At 43.5% G+C, this 16349-nt stretch overlaps 2 protein-coding genes across 4 annotated transcripts; one reads left to right on the top strand and one right to left on the bottom strand.

Annotated features, from left to right (window-relative positions):
* The first annotated feature begins 189 nt into the window (after nt 1-189).
* On the top strand, nt 190-5598 carry LOC123093311 (glycerol-3-phosphate dehydrogenase [NAD(+)], chloroplastic). 3 transcript variants are annotated; one of them, XM_044515239.1, is made up of 9 exons: nt 190-566; nt 653-793; nt 984-1089; nt 1169-1370; nt 1546-1633; nt 3947-4094; nt 4181-4330; nt 4407-4556; nt 5077-5598. In XM_044515239.1, the coding sequence occupies exons 1-9, from the start codon at nt 202-204 to the stop codon at nt 5089-5091; spliced, it is 1365 nt and encodes a 454-aa protein (XP_044371174.1). In that variant the 5' UTR covers nt 190-201; the 3' UTR covers nt 5092-5598. The 3 variants fall into 3 exon arrangements, with proteins under 3 accessions (XP_044371174.1, XP_044371173.1, XP_044371172.1); XM_044515238.1 differs by having other exon boundaries at nt 653-789; nt 4407-5139; XM_044515237.1 differs by having other exon boundaries at nt 4407-5139.
* Nucleotides 5599-6488: 890 nt separating this feature from the next.
* On the bottom strand, nt 6489-8470 carry LOC123089231 (patatin-like protein 2). Its single transcript, XM_044510955.1, has 4 exons — nt 8060-8470; nt 7613-7972; nt 7364-7525; nt 6489-7233 (listed from the first exon to the last, which is right to left on the bottom strand). Exons 1-4 carry the CDS (start codon nt 8288-8290, stop codon nt 6685-6687), a joined length of 1302 nt encoding a protein of 433 aa, XP_044366890.1. The 5' UTR covers nt 8291-8470; the 3' UTR covers nt 6489-6684.
* Between the last annotated feature and the right edge of the window lie 7879 nt (nt 8471-16349).

Below are 16349 nucleotides of genomic sequence, written 5' to 3'. Positions count from 1 at the left end.
ATTTCAAGATGATATGCCGGCTCAATCTCTCGAAGGTGCTCATAGGGGTAGGGTGTGCGTGCGTGCGTTCATAGGGGTGAGTGTATGCGCATGTATATGAACGCTTGTGTCTGTACTGATGCTAAAAAAAAGACAAGTATTTGGAGGGAGTATTTAAATACGCAAAAGCTGGTCGAGATGCATGCGTGCGGGCGTTTTGAGATGAAGCAGAGCGACAAACGAGAAACCGAGAAAGGGGCGGGAACGGATAAGATAGCAAAATGCTGTACCTCCCATTCTTCCATTTTCCCCCTTTGCTGCTCGCTCTCATGGCCACCGCCGCCTTCCTTCCCCCCGCCCCAATCTTTCGCCCTCGCACCCCCACCGCTCGCCACCGTGGCTTACCCATCTGCGCCGCCGCCTCCGACGCGCCGCCGCCAGATGCCGAGACGGACGAGGGAGAGGCCCCACGCGGCGGCCGGAAGGACCGCCGCCGCGTGGTGCGGATCGCGTGGGAGAAGCTCGTCCGGTGGTCTCGCTCCTGGCGCAGCCGCAACCGCAGCGACGTCCTCGAGACCACGCGCAAGGTGACGGAAAGACTCTTGTTTGCTTCAACCCATGGCGCCGCAAACTTATTTGTGGGATGGGATCTGATCGTCGGAGGAAACTGCAGGTGGTGGTCCTCGGAGGGGGCTCGTTCGGAACGGCGATGGCGGCGCAGGTGGCAGCCAAGAAGCCCGACCTTGAGGTGGCCATGCTGCTCCGGGATGACCTCGTCTGCCGCTCCATCAACGACCGCCATGTCAACTCGTGGGTAACCTCGTTGCTTTCCTTACTATCTGCCTAACACTAACTCACCAAGAGGGTCTGTTTTAGTCGTGTTTTCTCGATGATTGTTATGATGAGGCTAGTTTCGTAAGGAGAATATTGCAAACCATTCGATTGATTGATGCACACAGCCATCCAAACTTTGTATGTAACATGCTGCTTTCACTCCACTGCAGCAAATACTTGTCAGAATACAGCTTGCCAGAAAATATTGTTGCAACAACTAGTGCTAGTGAAGCTTTAGCAGGAGCTAATTTCTGCTTCCACGCTGTCCCTGTTCAGGTATTAACAGTTCTTTATGAAGCACTGTGGTTTCCAGGAGGGTTTCTTCTTTTTTGGAGTCTGATATTTTTCCTGGCAGTTCAGTTCATCCTTTCTTGAGAGTATTTCAACATATGTTGATCCAAAGTTGCCATTCATATCACTTAGCAAAGGGCTGGAACTTAACACCCTTCGGACAATGTCTCAAATCATTCCTCTTGCACTGGGAAATCCTCGCCAACCATTTATTGTTCTGTCAGGACCTTCTTTTGCAGTAGAACTGATGGAGAAACTACCAACAGGTTAGTTAAGATCATTTCTCCTATTGTTAAGTTTTATGTCATATTCTCTTGTGCTTTCCTGTGACACTAAGTTGTCTGGTTCATGTTGCTATGTTGAAGAATTTTTGGCTTTCCAAGCACTTTCTGGAATCTGTTTGTAAATACAGCTATACAGTTATCCAACTTAATATTGCAGCTATGGTGGTGGCATCCAAAGACAGAAAGCTGGCAAGTGCTGTTCAACAGCTCTTAGCATCTTCAAATTTGAGGATAAGCACATCAAGGTAGTTATAACTAATACTTCACCTTTAGACGCTTAATCTTCAGCCACAAAACGTGTACAAAAGCATGCATGTCATAACCACGATTATTGTTTGTTTGGTTGCGCAGTATTGTCTTAGCCACAAAACTAGTTGCTACTGCATAATTAAATAATAGGAACTTACTATGAACAACTGAGATTTCTTTTGCATAAGGGGATCTATATTGCCCACCTGTGGACAATTGATTTAGTTATTCATGTAGGAAAGTGTTGTGGACTACCAGGAGGGAGCCCAAACAGAGAGAAGGAGTCGGCCTCCAGATTCCATAGGCTAGGTGTCAAGATGAGAGTTCATATTAGTATAGGTCTAAGGAATCCGATTGATTAGGAAGGCTTAAGCATCTACTACTCCGTCCCATAATGCAAGACGTTTTTACAACCTAATATAGCTTGCAAAAATGTCTTACATTATGGGACGGAGGGAGTAGTAATAAGCATACCATGTATCTAAGGTTGTGTGACGGATAATAGTCCGTCGATCTTACGATCTGAAGGTAGTCGTGGAACAAATGTAAAGAGGGGTGGTGCCCAAAGGGATCTCGTCGGCGATGATGCTGACACAGTGGTTTTACCCAGGTTCAACCCCCAGATGGGTAATAGCTCTACGTCCTGCCTAGACCTGGGCATGGACAACCTGGCCCGAAAAACCCAGGCCAGGTCAGGTCAGGCTTTGCATTAGGGCTGGGCTTGGGCTTCATTTTCTAGCCATAAAGGCAGTTCAGGCTGGGCTCAGGCTTCTGTTTTTCATGATTTCGGGCTGGTCTTTCAAGCTTCAAGCCGGGCTTACACGTGGAGGTGACGAGAAGTGTCGTTCGGGCCGGGCTTGGGCTTGCAGTTTGAAGGTTGGGCTTTTGCAAGCCTGGCCCCCGGCCCAGCTGGACTAATAATCAGATTTAGTCCTGCCTACCCATCTTTATTGATGAACACAACTGATTATAATAGAGCTTCCCTATCTACTGGGCTAGGTTAAGGGTATGTGGTCCCGTGTATCTCCCTCCCCTTGGCGGGGGTCAGTACTTCCCTTATATCGGTAGTCCTCGCCCGGTTAGTTTGGTACCTATCTTTAAGGGATACAATACGAGTATACGACCATGTGATCCCGCAGTTAGGACCTAGAGAGCACAAATCTCCCATAACCGCAGAATTGTTGAAGTGGCGCTCTTGATCCTTGTCCCTTATGAGTGGGAGTGATAAGTCAGTTCACGTATCGGCCTGCCTCCCTTCGACGCCAAGACTGACCCCAAAAGCCCAAGACACCCCAAGGACACCAGAAGATCTCTTACCACCTCAAGAGAAGGGTTACCACCATACGACATATTGGGAGAAGGAAGGACTATACAAATAACTAATAAGGAAGAAAAAGCCCTATATGTGTCGTGAACCACCCACAAAGGTCCATTTCGGTGATCCGCGTTGGAGTTGCCCTAAGGAGTTCATATTAGCATAGGTCTAAGGAGTCCAGTTGTGTTAGTAAGGCCTAAGCTCTACTGCATAAACATAGTACGTATCTAGGGTTGAGGAAAGCAAGAACAATCAATCTATTTCCCCAACTTATTCTCTCATCTAAACCTATGTCTGCCCAATCGCTCACAGCCATGCCATCTGGCTATCTTCAGCACCGTAGTTATCCCGTTGTGAATCAAGGTTCACAATAGACGCCCACGATAGCGAAGCCAGTAGCTAATGGTCGACCAGAGGTATATTCGATTAACCTGTGTCTGTCCAGCCTAGAGCAACTCCTTTCTGAGTGTGGTTCGTCAGATGTATACTTGCTTTGCTTCATGTAGTTAGAGAATAGGCTTTTGAATTTTTCTAGAGCAGTTGCTTGTGTTTTCTTGCAAACGTGTTCAAGAATCTGCTATGTTTGTAGAGCCGTAAGACGGCAGTGTAAACTTTTCCTTCTTGGAATGGAATGATATGAAGATCTCTTCCGTATTCACAAAAAGAAAATGAAGCTGCTGTGTGTTGGAGTGCCATGTAGCCCGACCGCTTTGGATTTCAATCCATTGGCTACTATGCATCGTAGTGGTGGATTTTGAGCAGTAGCTTCAGCTGATATAGCACACTGGGTTTTGAGTAGTATCTTCAGATGATGTGGCACACTGAAAAATTTCTTCTCCAGATAAAGCTATCTTATCTAATTTTATTATGCTTGTTTTAAGATTTCAGACCGGCAAGATGAATTATGAGATATACTGTTAGGGTTTTGCATCGATTCATAGCGATGCATTCAAATATTACAAAAAATATTTAAATGTGAACTGTGATGCTTCAGTGACGTTACAGGGGTAGAAATTGCAGGCGCACTTAAGAATGTTCTTGCAATAGCAGCAGGTATAGTTGAAGGTATGCATCTTGGAAATAATTGTATGGCTGCCCTTGTTGCTCAAGGCTGTTCTGAAATTCGGTGGTTGGCGACAAAGGTGTGCAGTAGTAGTTTATCTTCTGGACTGTATTATCTATGAAACCAAAAACTACTGTTTTAAAGGATCAACTTATTAATTTGCAGATGGGAGCAAAGCCAACAACCCTTTCTGGTTTATCTGGCTCAGGTGATATCATGCTTACATGTTTTGTAAATCTTTCACGGAACAGAAATGTGGGATTGCGTCTTGGTTCAGGCGAGAAACTTGATGAGATCTTGAATTCAATGAATCAGGTTTGTTACACTCCCCTCTATTGGTTCGAGATATCACCTGTATGGTTAGTAAGTAGTATATTGTCTGTCACTTCAGGTTGCTGAAGGTGTGTCAACTGCTGGCGCTGTCATTGCATTAGCTCAGAAGTACAACGTCAAACTGCCAGTCCTGACAGCAGTTGCACGAATAATTGATAATGAACTAACTCCGAAGAGAGCTGTTATGGAGTTAATGAATCTTCCACAGGTCGGACATTCAACCTCATGTTTGATCCAGTTCTTCCTAATTAACTGTTTTCTCTCACAAACATACATCTTTTGCTACCATTTCGGAAGTGTTATGCAAACTTGTCCTGATGATACTTAAGTAGGCCTCCTCTCTAGAAACAGACTAAAAATTGCATGGTCTTTTATTTCGGAAATAATGGGATACTTGAGGGACCAAAAATATAATATTCTCTATTTATTTGGACCATATTCAATGCAATCTATACTTTAGACCGATCCTTGTATAATCGCTAATCTTGTTGATAAAATTGGCCATACATTTTGAAACGGTGCTTGTAGTAAAGTTTAGATAGTTAGACTGATAATACCAATGTGGATTTTCCAGCAATTACCATTTGCAGCCATAGTGTTGAACATCTGTTTGCTTACTTTTGCAACTATCCTACATTTCCAGCTAAAAAAACTAGTATATACTTTTCAGTGAGTTTTATAACCATTACTGGTGAATGAATGATGAATTGTGAAAATTGTGTTTACAGGTGGAGGAAGTCTAACAGGAACCAACCCAAAAGAATGGAGCCACTGAACCTGTTATGCCATACTTAAAATAGCTGTATGCTCCATATGTTTGTCTCCCATCTCCGCTCAACTATATTTTCTCTCGTCAATCCATCGAATCATGATGATTGCTTTGAGAGATATCACCGATTTTGCACTCCTATGAAGAGTTTATGCTTTTAGGCACATTCGTGTGCACAAATGCAGACAGGATATACATTATAGGGACCCGAAATTGAATGGGAACAATGCTCCATGTTTGGTTATCCAAAACAAGATTACGGTTGTAGGTTTCATCACTTTTAGAATGAGTTGGTGAAGGAATACATGTTAGTTCTTATTTTCTTCTGTATGAAATGGCCTGGTTCATATTCATGACAAGACTTGAGTTTATTTTTTTGTTGAAAATTTTCCTTGTTTTTTTAGAAGAAATGTCCTCGTTGTTATAAGAAAATAGTGTATATACTACCTTAAAAAGATGAAAATGTTTCATCTTGTGTAAATTTTCTTTCGCCTGTGTCTTCGTCTGTCCTCCCACATATGTTTATTCTGCTTATCTCTTTCGTCTGCTCCCACGTACGTGCTCCCCTCTCCCTTTTTTTTGGTTTATATAACCGATTTTTCTCGGTTTACCATGCGCTGACACTGCCCAACATATAAAACTAGAAACATGCTCTCCTCCCACTGAACTCTAGCTGCCTCGCCCTTACCGCGTCTTGATCCTCGTCCACCCTATCTCCCATCCTTCAACTTATTGTTATTGGTACATCTTGGTACAGCAAACATACCGAGTGGGTAACAAAAAATCAAAAAAAAATCTGAATATTTGTTGTAGATGTTAGCGTCGCAAGCATACTTGACAAATTTATGCGAAATGGAGTGGTAGTGTTTCGTCTGTGAAAAGAAAAAACGCTTGACAAATTTATGCGAAATGGAGTGGTAGTGTTTCGTCTGGGAAAAGAAAAAACAAATTTAGGTGACATTTGGTCTTCAAATTTTTTTTTGTGCACAGGCCAAAGTGCTTAACCTTTTTGCCTTAAAATTTGCATGTAGCATTTGGTGTGACTAAAATCACATAAAAAATTTGTCTTGATTTTTTTGACATTTGAAAAAATATTTGGGCCCGGGAGCCAAATTGAATTTCCGCCTAATGAGTTCCTTATATACAAGGATTACTCCTACACTGATGACTACCTATGCATGTTTGTCACACACAAGGGTTATATTCTTAAAATGACGAATGCCAAATTTTGCAGTATCGCAGTGATTGCATGTCAGCTCTCTTCGGCGGTGGACAGGAACGGCTGGGTTTCAGATGTCGCCCCGCAGAGTGACGCGGGAGCCAATGTGTATTTTCTAGGATCCAATATAGGCTGATAAATTTCATGTTGTGCCCACGATAAATAGTTGGCTATTTATTTCATTCTCCCACTTATACAACTTGTTTCCAGACCTATGTGAGTCTGAGCTTTGGCAGTTCAATATTTCTAGCCTACCGTGGTTCGACCATCTATTGACTTATCCTATATTTGCCTTGCACGTAATAATGTGAGTTTAGCTACATGCTACTATTAACCACCCAATGTTATTTACTGTGGGACGTTGACTCCCTTCTTCTGCAACCTGGCCTTGCGCTCCTGTGAGAGCATCCGTGCGAAACTGACTAGCTCCTCCTCGTTGGTGCCTCTATTGTGGTCGGGCACGGTCTTGCCCGTCTCGACGTTCACCCTGCACACGCTCCTCTTGAGCAGCGCCTTGCCGACCTGGACGAGCCTGTTGAGGTTCTCCGGCGTGGACACGTCGACGGAGGAGGTGTCGCCCTTGAGCTCGTCGTCCTGGATGCGGAGGTAGCGCTTCTCGCAGCGCAGCGCCTGGAAGAGCACGGACGCCTGGATGTCGACGAGGTCGGCGCTGGCCTGGCTGAAGCTGTCGATGAGCGGCGTGGTGCCGTGGTTGTAGAGCCACCCGAGGACCCCCCACTTGCTGCACGCGGCGGCGTCGAACTTCTCCTCCACCTTGGCGGAGCCGGTGCCGAGGGAGAGCACCATGAACTTGCCGTAGTCGGCCGGCTTGATCGGGAAGAAGTCCTGGTTGCCCAGCAGGATCTGCTTGCTCACGTCCGTCATGGCCAACATTGTCTGCATGTATCCAATGTCAACATATATCAAATTAGAGCACAGTAGTAGATGGACGTCATGAGAATTCCATTATATTCTTTGGAGTGTTTTTTTAAGGGACTGAGACATAAACCAGTTATCTATCACTCACCGGATTGTTTGCGGCAACGCCTCCGTCGATGAGATTGAAAGCCCGGGGCTTGCCATCCTTGTCCTTGGTCTCGAAGTGGTGGCCGGGGAGGTAAGTAGGTGCCGCCGACGTGCTGATGCAGACGTCGGACAGAAGAGCGTTCTTGGAGACGTCGTTCCGGGCCTGTACATTCACGTCTCACGTAAGCATGAGCATGGAGAAATAACATCTAATCGACGAGCCCATGCATATGTATGATGATGCACGTACGTCGTATCTGGAGAAGATGGTGGGCTGGAGCAGCTTGATGTCGAAGGTGGGGATGACTATGTTCTGCAGCGCCTCGCCGACCCGCATCTCGCCGAGGAGCTCTTTCACGACGGAGTGGAGGTACTGGCCGTCGTACTTAGGCCCCCTCATGCTCCTGAGCAAGCCCAGGGGCCCGCCGTAGACGGCAGGGAAGATCTTTGGGCAGTGCTCCAGGTAGAAGTTGTTGATGTCCTTGGCGGCGAAGAGCGGGCGTCCTTTGGCGTCGGGCGCCGTGAGCATGGCCGTCACCAGGCCCCCGGTGCTCGTCCCGGCGATCACGTCGAAGTAGTCGGCGATCCTCACGTCCGGCCCATCGAGCTCCTACAGAAAATAGCAAGAAAGCCATTAGAACTGGTGCACCTGCAGTAACTACCATGGGTGCAACGGGAGCAAAAGCTAATTGCTCACCTGGAGCTTCTCTTCGAGGAAGGCGAGGATGGTTCCAGGGATGATGCCGCGGACGCCGCCGCCGTCGATGCTGAGCACGGTGACGATGCTCCCGTAGGACGGCGGGGGCGACCTGGGCGTCAGGGCCGACGACGACGACAGCCGGGTGAGCGCGCGTTGCACGGGGTTCAGGGTGAGCGACCCCGACCCCGACCCGCCGCTGCTGAGCTCCGGGACGTGCACGGGCGACATGCTGGTGTCCTCCTACCGGCCGGTGCCCTCGAGCTTCAGCTAGGCACGTACAGGAGAGCTGCTGAACCAAAGATTCTCTTTACAGGTGTTAGCCTGGGAGGTCGCTGCCTTATCTGCTCCGCTCGTCTCTTGATGCTGCTCTTCTGTGGCTCTGTGTTGAGTTGTGAACTGTGGTTAGGCGCACCGGCGTGCGCCCGTATTTATAGCCGCCGGCCGGTTAATGAAACGGACCGGCAGGGAGTTCCATGGGGCAGGTACGACCGTCGCATGCCATGCAGCTCTGACTGTTCCGAGGGAGGAAACGGGGACGAAGCATCAAGCATGGGCGCACCGCGAGTCAAAAGTACGTTCAAGTGATCCGCACCGCACGTAATACACGGTAAGGCGGGAGGCCGGGGCATGACGGACCTGACCGCCGCACCGCACCGCACCGCGCGCCATTTCTTTCGTTTCCTCGAGTGGATGACCGCACCAAACATGACACGCACGCACGAAAGCAATGTGCAAAACAATATTTTTACTCTGTCAGGTCAGGGTTCCATCCCCTTTCCAGTAGAATTATTGTACACCGTGAACCTGTGATAGCCGCCACTTTGCTGCTGCTGCCTCTCGCTTTCTCCTTCCTCCGGATACGTACGCAACGTAGGCGTAGGGTCTGCCAGCTTGTCCATTCCAGTGATCGATCGTCGATGCCACTTGCTGCTGCCATATATTGGTCTTGGTCACTCGCAACCCTCGGTCATCAGCGGCTCGGTACACGGCTGTGGATGGAGCGTACGTACGTGTAACTTATTTGACTTGAGGAGCGCCGAGAATTTTCTGCCCGGAAATGTGTGGAAACCGTCGTAAGGAGTTCCTTTCACAAAACTAGTAAGCGGCACATGCAACGCACGTCTTAACAAATATAAATATTAATACCCACTGTGTTATTGGAGATTGTACATTTTCACTATAATTTTAAATATTTTGTTAATCTCAATAACAATCGGGCACACAATATTGCAGTACTATCTAAAATACATCACGCACACTTAAATATTAGAAATATCTTACTATAAAAATCATTTGTTTGAAACAAATGCTCCAATAAATATTTTCGCCCATTGTTAGATCATACATAGTGTTGTGGAAACCTTACCGGTGCAAGGTTCAAATCATGAAAGAGCCATACCTTTACAATGATATCAAAAGAATGAACTTACAGCCCCATATACCATTACAATAACAGAAATTCAGCAGAAATCACCATTCAACTAATAAACAGCAATGCGCCCCACCTAACAAATGCTATTAGAAATCAGGGTAAGCAGCTACTATTTTAGCAAATTAATTAGAATCTATAGTTTCATACAGGTTACAGAGATAAACACGCATCCTAGAAAGACAGTCTCAACAGCATCGACATATTCTCACAACATGAATTCGTCACCACTCCTGACTCCTGAGCACAACAGGACCACACAAACCAGAAGCTTGCGAAGAGAATTGACAAATCAGTGTTTTAATCTCTAGGAACATACAGAACTTTCCCCACCAAGCAGCGGTGCACATAAAATTCGATACATAGTTCCAATGTGGACAAGCTTCGTAACATCTGGCACAACCCCTTGGCCTTGCTTTCATGATCGATTGATGAAAAGACCGTTGCACAAAATCACGTTCATGTTCAGTTCCTGATAATTCACTAATTTCTACTTCTTGGAGGCGATCGAGCACAAGTTTCTCAGTTTTACAGTGTGTTGGCTGATCACAAATGCAACTCGATGGGCATGGAGTCTGTGCCTGAAGTGAGTAGCATATCAACTTTGTAAGATTAACCGATACATTTCATGGCGAAAAAGAGATGAAATGATAAATTATCAGACTGCCTGAGTACTTCGACATGCATCAGCACAATTTACAAAAGAACACCGGGAAATAGTTTGAAGCTAGGATACTACATAAAATATGTTTGTTCTGTAAAAGAGATGCTGGTACGACAAACACTATTATAGAAGTCACATACATTCTTAAGCATGGTATAATGTTCGGCTCTACCTTTGGACTTCACTGTCAATGAAACCTCTTAATAAAGATATCATAACTAATAAAATTTTCTCCAAGTACTTACTCTAATTGTGTCATCAAGATTGAGCCTGCCAGGCAATAAAGCGCCATATATCCTCACATACATTAGAAAATAGTACGTCACTTTGCTAAACTTGAAGGTGAAAGTATTAGCACTTACATGAGCCATATAATTTCCACGGTTAAAGTTTGAAGACAAGGTATTAGTATTAAACCAACACCTAGAGTAGAGCAACTGGCAATCAAGTCTAGGTATGCCTGAAAGTGCAAGTGCGTATTGTTTTATGTGACTAACCTGATAACTCAAGCATTATAAATAAGTGCTTTACAAAGATATAAACAAATTAAGGATAGTTTTAAATGACAGCATTCTTACATATATCCAGTTTTAAAGGCTTTTTCCTTCCAACATAATGAAAGGTAATATGATTTCGAGTTGAACATGTATTTACCATTCTGAACAAACATTGGCAAGATGTTACCCCAAGGTGCCCAAATAATAAGTAAAGCATGACTAACAAACATGGTACGATGACACTAACAAGTTGGGAAGTGCACACAAATTAAAATGATGTGCATGTGTGCAGTAAGGGAAAAAGAATTCAGCAGGTCACAATTTCTGAAAAATAAACAGCCCGGAAAAACCATTGAAAAATCATTCTTTTGCGGAGAAGAAAATACATGTTCATCCTAGTGAGGCACTACTAATTAATAAATACTACAAAATCAATAGCTGATAATAATGTAGTAATAATGAACTAACGATTTTCATTTAGCGCATGAACATTGAATTTATTTATTGTATTGAAGGGAGGATATTTCCTTTGCCGAGAGGAATCACTAACATATGCGAACTTCTTACGCAAATAAGTATATATTAAAACACTAATAACACTGTATAGAACAACCTCAGGCCCGTCTACAAGGCAGGCCAAAGTGGCCGACCGCACAGGGCCCCTAAATTTTTGGGGCCCCCAAATCACTTGATATGTGTAGGCTTAATTAGAGAAGGAAAAGCCAGGAGCGAAACTTCGAGTGCCCAGCCGTCCATCACCTATCGATCGCGCGCTTCGCCCGTTCGCGATTTGCCTATTCCCTCGATCGCGTGCCGCCTTTGCCCTAGTGCGCCGCTGCAGACGAGCGATCAAGGGCCCCTGCGCCTGCCGACGGGTTCCATCTGCTGGCCGCCGCCCGTATCGTAAGAAGATTTTGTTTAATCTCCAGTTTCACCTTCTACCTCAAATTCAGCACGCACGGTCAGATCTTCTGATGGGATTTATTAATCCATGCATCACAAACTTGTTCGGCCGAATTTGTTTTCTCCATGTGAGTACGTGACAGTGTTATATGTTGTCAAATTTTAGGCTTTTTTTGTTCTGGAGAGACCTTGTAGGTTGTATAGCTATTTTCAACAATGTGCAATACACTAGTAGCATAACTGATAATTAATCAATTGTAGCATTATTCGTTATAATTTAGAAAGACAAATCATTAATAAATTAATTTGTGGTCTACAGCCCAAGGTTCTGACTTCACATGAATTTCTAGAATTGTTCTATGAAGATGGTGCTCATACATCAATTTTTTTACAGGTGAGGCAGTTTATTAATTTAGCGCTACCTTTCCTCTTTCAGCACTCATGTTTGATATATTTCTAAACATTGCATGAAGTAACCCATATTTGTATGGAATGACACATATTAGAATTATTCGCAAAAAAACACATATTAGATTTTATACAATAAAATAATAGTCTGATTGGATTATATTATTCTTTAGTTTGGGATTTCAAAAAAAATTCATAGTCCCATTTAACATTTCGCACCGGGCCCCGAAAATCCTGGAGACGGCCCTGAACAACCTGAAATACATTGAGCTCCACATCGCTGAGAGCTCCATCCCTGTCGTGGTAAAAAGATATTAAAAAAGATGCAGAAAACAAACACTGCTTAATTAAATATTTGCATGGACAAATCACCAACATTATACAGAAGGTAACATACTTATATCTATACTACTATATAGTGTATCAGTTTTCAAATTTTGAAACTCAAGCCCCAAAAGCAAGTTCAGCCGTTGATGGGGTTAATCCGATGGTTCAAAGTGGAGGGATTCGCGTGTACAGTACCCAACCTGTAACTGTACTTCTTTCTAGAGAAATCTAGGTCATTATGAATTGTTTATGGTAGGATATCACGCTTGTGTACTGCAAGGCCGGGCACGCCGTGGACCTGCAGAGCAGCAGACAGCAGTTAGCAGCCACACCAAGCTTCTTGTCATGTACTCTCATCTCTATCCTTTTCTTATTTTACTGACAAACGGTAGCTGGCAAACAGAGAGAGAGAATAGGATGGTGTGAATGTGGTAAGTTGTTGTTTTCCACGTGTCTCAAGGCATCACAGTATTTTGTGTGGCGAAGCTTTGTACTACCATGTTCGTGTGTAATATAGCATTTCTTTTTAGGTAATACAACACACATGGTAGTACATTAACATTAGTTAAGTCACCTGGTGATTAGAGTATAACACTAAAATTTATGAGACTGACAACAATTTTCGTGTTCCCAAGTTAACCATAAAAATATTTCTCTTCTACAAAAATGTGACTATAAGATATTTCCCTATTATGGTATGCATTGCTAAACATAATTTTATTACCTTGTGTCGGAACCACCCACTGTAACGATTACTGAAGTAAGGACAGCTTCCATGAGAGCTTCACATACAAAATAAACTTTGCAAAGACATTGTGTTAGTTTCATAAGGGAACTTCGTATTCATGAAATTGAATTTTGCACGTGATGTGCACGTACCGGTGTACTAGTACTGATATATATGGGATAAAACGAAACCATGCTTCCCATAATAGAGTTTATGAGATGATGGGCAATGGCGACAACTTAATGTATGCATTGCCAGATGCACACAAAATAGTCCAAAAATACTTTTGTAGATGTTGTACTCATGTTGTCTTGTACAAAAGCAGTAACACGTAAGAACATTTAGGCTTGTATAAAAAAACAGTTCAGAATTTAGGCTTCAAAGATTACAAGGAACTGAGGAAGGCATACCATTGAGTTGCATTGCAAGTCTTCAATGTTCAGATCTTATACACGCCATGCTTCTGCTATCCAATCCCTAGCTGATCATGGCTTCAGAAAACCTGAAACTGGATATCACATTTCTTTCAGCAATGGATGAAACTGCATTCATCTGAATGTATATACATCTCAAATTTCATATTACAGTTTCACTCCCAATGGGAGAAGCAATCTCAGAAGGGGATGCGGGGTGGCCAGGTGAGATGCACAACGTGTCATTGTCGGGAGGGGGTGCAGAGGCCTTCCTACAAGACAATAAGGCCGTCAAGCAAAAAATGTAATTAGTTATTGTTGGTCATCTATTACTCATGCTAGCTTATCTCCTGGGAAAAAGTACTACAAAATCTCCAAGTGTTCATAGATGCAACCAGACTTCAGTTATCCGTTGACACATAGCGAGTGATCCTAAAGCAGTAAAACAAAAATTACCTATTTGGGTTGATCGTTTGGGAAACTTGGAAAAGAAAAGCATAAAAAACAAGAGCTCCAAAGGCATAAAAAAGCAAATTATAAAACTATGTTGAGGCTAACCTCAGGATCATGCAGTGTGGCACACCAGAAATTCCATGAGGCAGCAGCAAGGTAATAACGCTCAGGATCATGCCATGTAGTAGTCCAAGAAGTACGAAGAGTGTTTCATTGCAATTCAGTAGAATAATTACTATTCAATGGCTAAACTGTCCACTTTTGCACTATCTCGAGAATTTATATTGTAATCACCAAACAATATAAGGCGGACAAGGTCACACCAATATAAAAAAACAACAAATATGTCCAAAGTCGAGATTTCGATGAAAAGGAAAATATCACAATAACACAAATAAAAGTGGAGTGTGAGCTATGTGCCATTGCTTCTATCAGCAGAATAGAGAGAAAGCAAGAGTTTCAGCGGTTCATCGTAAGCAACGCATGCACTCAAATTGTAGCTCGAGACCCATGTGCACAATTCATATATGTGTGTCTCAGTGCAATCTCCTTTCATGTGTTTTGCAGCAAGCATGTTTATTACTATGAGGTAACAAATATATGTTTTCCATAGCGAAGGTGTGGGTTGTTATTAAAGGGCAGTCAACAACTTTAAGATTAGTAGTTCTAACATCAGAAATCAATCCTACTATCATCCCTATTCTTCTTCCAAAAGCGCTAAACTTTAATCCAATTATTTAGGGTATGATAGAATAATAATGTTGTATGTGTAACTGCCATCTAATATTCATGAAAGTTTCTCTGTTTACCTCATCATGTTTCCCTGAAACTTCATGCACATGCGAATGTGATTCAGAGTTTTTAGTAATGCTGCAGATTCTAGAAATGGGTTAGTCGTATTCATTATTCCTGCAAAAGACAGTTGGGGGGCAGGCGTGGCGGTTGGGGCGTGTATCGACAGCGAGGTGAGACGGGGAAGAGGCAGGGGAGGTTATGGCGTCGGGGGCGGCGTGGGTGGGGCGAGGGCATCGGGACGGGATTTATTTTCGGCACCCAAATCCTGTTTAGCGGTAAGACGTGGTTAGTGGCTTGGTGTTAAACATAAAATGAATCTGGTACGCTAAATCTGAGAATTGTACGGCGTTGTTTGGATCTGCCCATCTCTTTCTTTTATAGGGGTAGTAGATGGAGACGAGCTACAGTTTACAGGTTGTTTTTATCTGCAACCACTTAGGAGAAACCTTTCTATGTGTATATCGACCGAAGCTAGTAATGCAAGCGGCCTGCGTCCACATGTCCTCTCTTAAAATATGCTGCCTAGTCCTTTTCATCAGTTTGGATTTTTTACGAACTTGGCTAGCGCATCAGTCCAATATATCATCTGCAAATAGAAAAATCAAACTACCACAGTTATTAAAATTAATAATGAAGATTAATGCAATTTTTGCTAAGCAAACTTGAGAAAGCGAGCTATGGGAGCTAATTAGTAGACACGGAGAGAGACACAGAGCTGTAGCTATCGCGTGCTTCTTCTCTATCTCTCATCTCTTATTTCCCCGTGTACTCTTTTGGGTTTTGACCGTTGACTTCTTCGTGGCAGGGCAGCTCAGCTCAAATGTGCGCAAGTATTTTTTTTCTTTTTCTTTTAGCAAGGCTGGGAAAGCGATTGTTTCTCGACATGTTTGCATGATCAATATTTCTCACACTTGGTTTATTAAATTGTACCGGTGAGAACCATCTCATTTTTAAAGCAGACAATATGCCATCTCTCGCAGTGCATGACGATCATTTCATTGAATTGCCAAAGTTGAAAATAAAATCTAAAACGATGTAAGGCGAGATGAAGAAGTTTCTGATTGAAAATAGTACTAGAGTAAGGGCGCATGAAGAGAATAGAAGTGAATGTGGAGGAGGGATGACAAGAGATACACCACTTTGTCTTTTCACAAGAAGATGATGGTTAAGGAGATACGAGTCCGCCAGAAGAAAGACGAGGATAGAGAGAATTGGCTATATGAACAAAGACAATACATTTTCATGTTCGACACAATTGTTTCATCTATTTGTTTTTTGTTTTTCTGTGACAACGCACAGACATTTAGCTAGTGGTAGGAGTTGCTAAAAAGGATTGTGGTGAGTGTGTTGGGAACCCCTGGAACAATTCTATCGAGTGGTTCATAACTATTTGTGCTATTCAGTTTAACTGAGAAAGGAAATGATACCCCTTAATTAAAAAAAGTAGCATTGCAACTTACTGCCTTACAGCCCAGAAGTAAACTAATTCAATAGGAACTCAAGTATATCAGACTTCATCTCGTATATTGTGATTCCATACATGGTAGCATGTGCCTTGCTAGTAACATTAACATCTAAAGCAGACATGCATATGTGTATCTCGCCACCTCAAAGTCATATGCACCGATCGCCACATTGTTGGTGCGTGCGTGCGTGTGTGTGTGTGTGTGT

The sequence above is a fragment of the Triticum aestivum genome, chromosome 4B (genome assembly GCF_018294505.1).
Source record: "Triticum aestivum cultivar Chinese Spring chromosome 4B, IWGSC CS RefSeq v2.1, whole genome shotgun sequence".
Taxonomy (NCBI): domain Eukaryota; kingdom Viridiplantae; phylum Streptophyta; class Magnoliopsida; order Poales; family Poaceae; genus Triticum; species Triticum aestivum.
Note: the sequence above shows the minus strand (reverse complement) of the source record. Positions and strands in the feature narration are given on the sequence as shown.

What these genes read in the sequence shown, in the direction of transcription:
- LOC123093311 (XM_044515237.1), top strand. Translation starts at nt 202, where the DNA reads ATGAAGCAGAGCGACAAACGAGAAACCGAGAAAGGGGCGGGAACGGAT. An exon ending in TCCTCGAGACCACGCGCAAG is followed by an intron (nt 567 to 652) that starts GTGACGGAAAGA and finishes AGGAAACTGCAG; the next exon opens with GTGGTGGTCCTCGGAGGGGG. An exon ending in TCTTGAATTCAATGAATCAG is followed by an intron (nt 4,331 to 4,406) that starts GTTTGTTACACT and finishes CTGTCACTTCAG; the next exon opens with GTTGCTGAAGGTGTGTCAAC.
- LOC123089231 (XM_044510955.1), bottom strand. Translation starts at nt 8,290, where the DNA reads ATGTCGCCCGTGCACGTCCCGGAGCTCAGCAGCGGCGGGTCGGGGTCG. An exon ending in TCCTCGAAGAGAAGCTCCAG is followed by an intron (nt 7,973 to 8,059) that starts GTGAGCAATTAG and finishes TATTTTCTGTAG; the next exon opens with GAGCTCGATGGGCCGGACGT. An exon ending in GCGTTGCCGCAAACAATCCG is followed by an intron (nt 7,234 to 7,363) that starts GTGAGTGATAGA and finishes GGATACATGCAG; the next exon opens with ACAATGTTGGCCATGACGGA.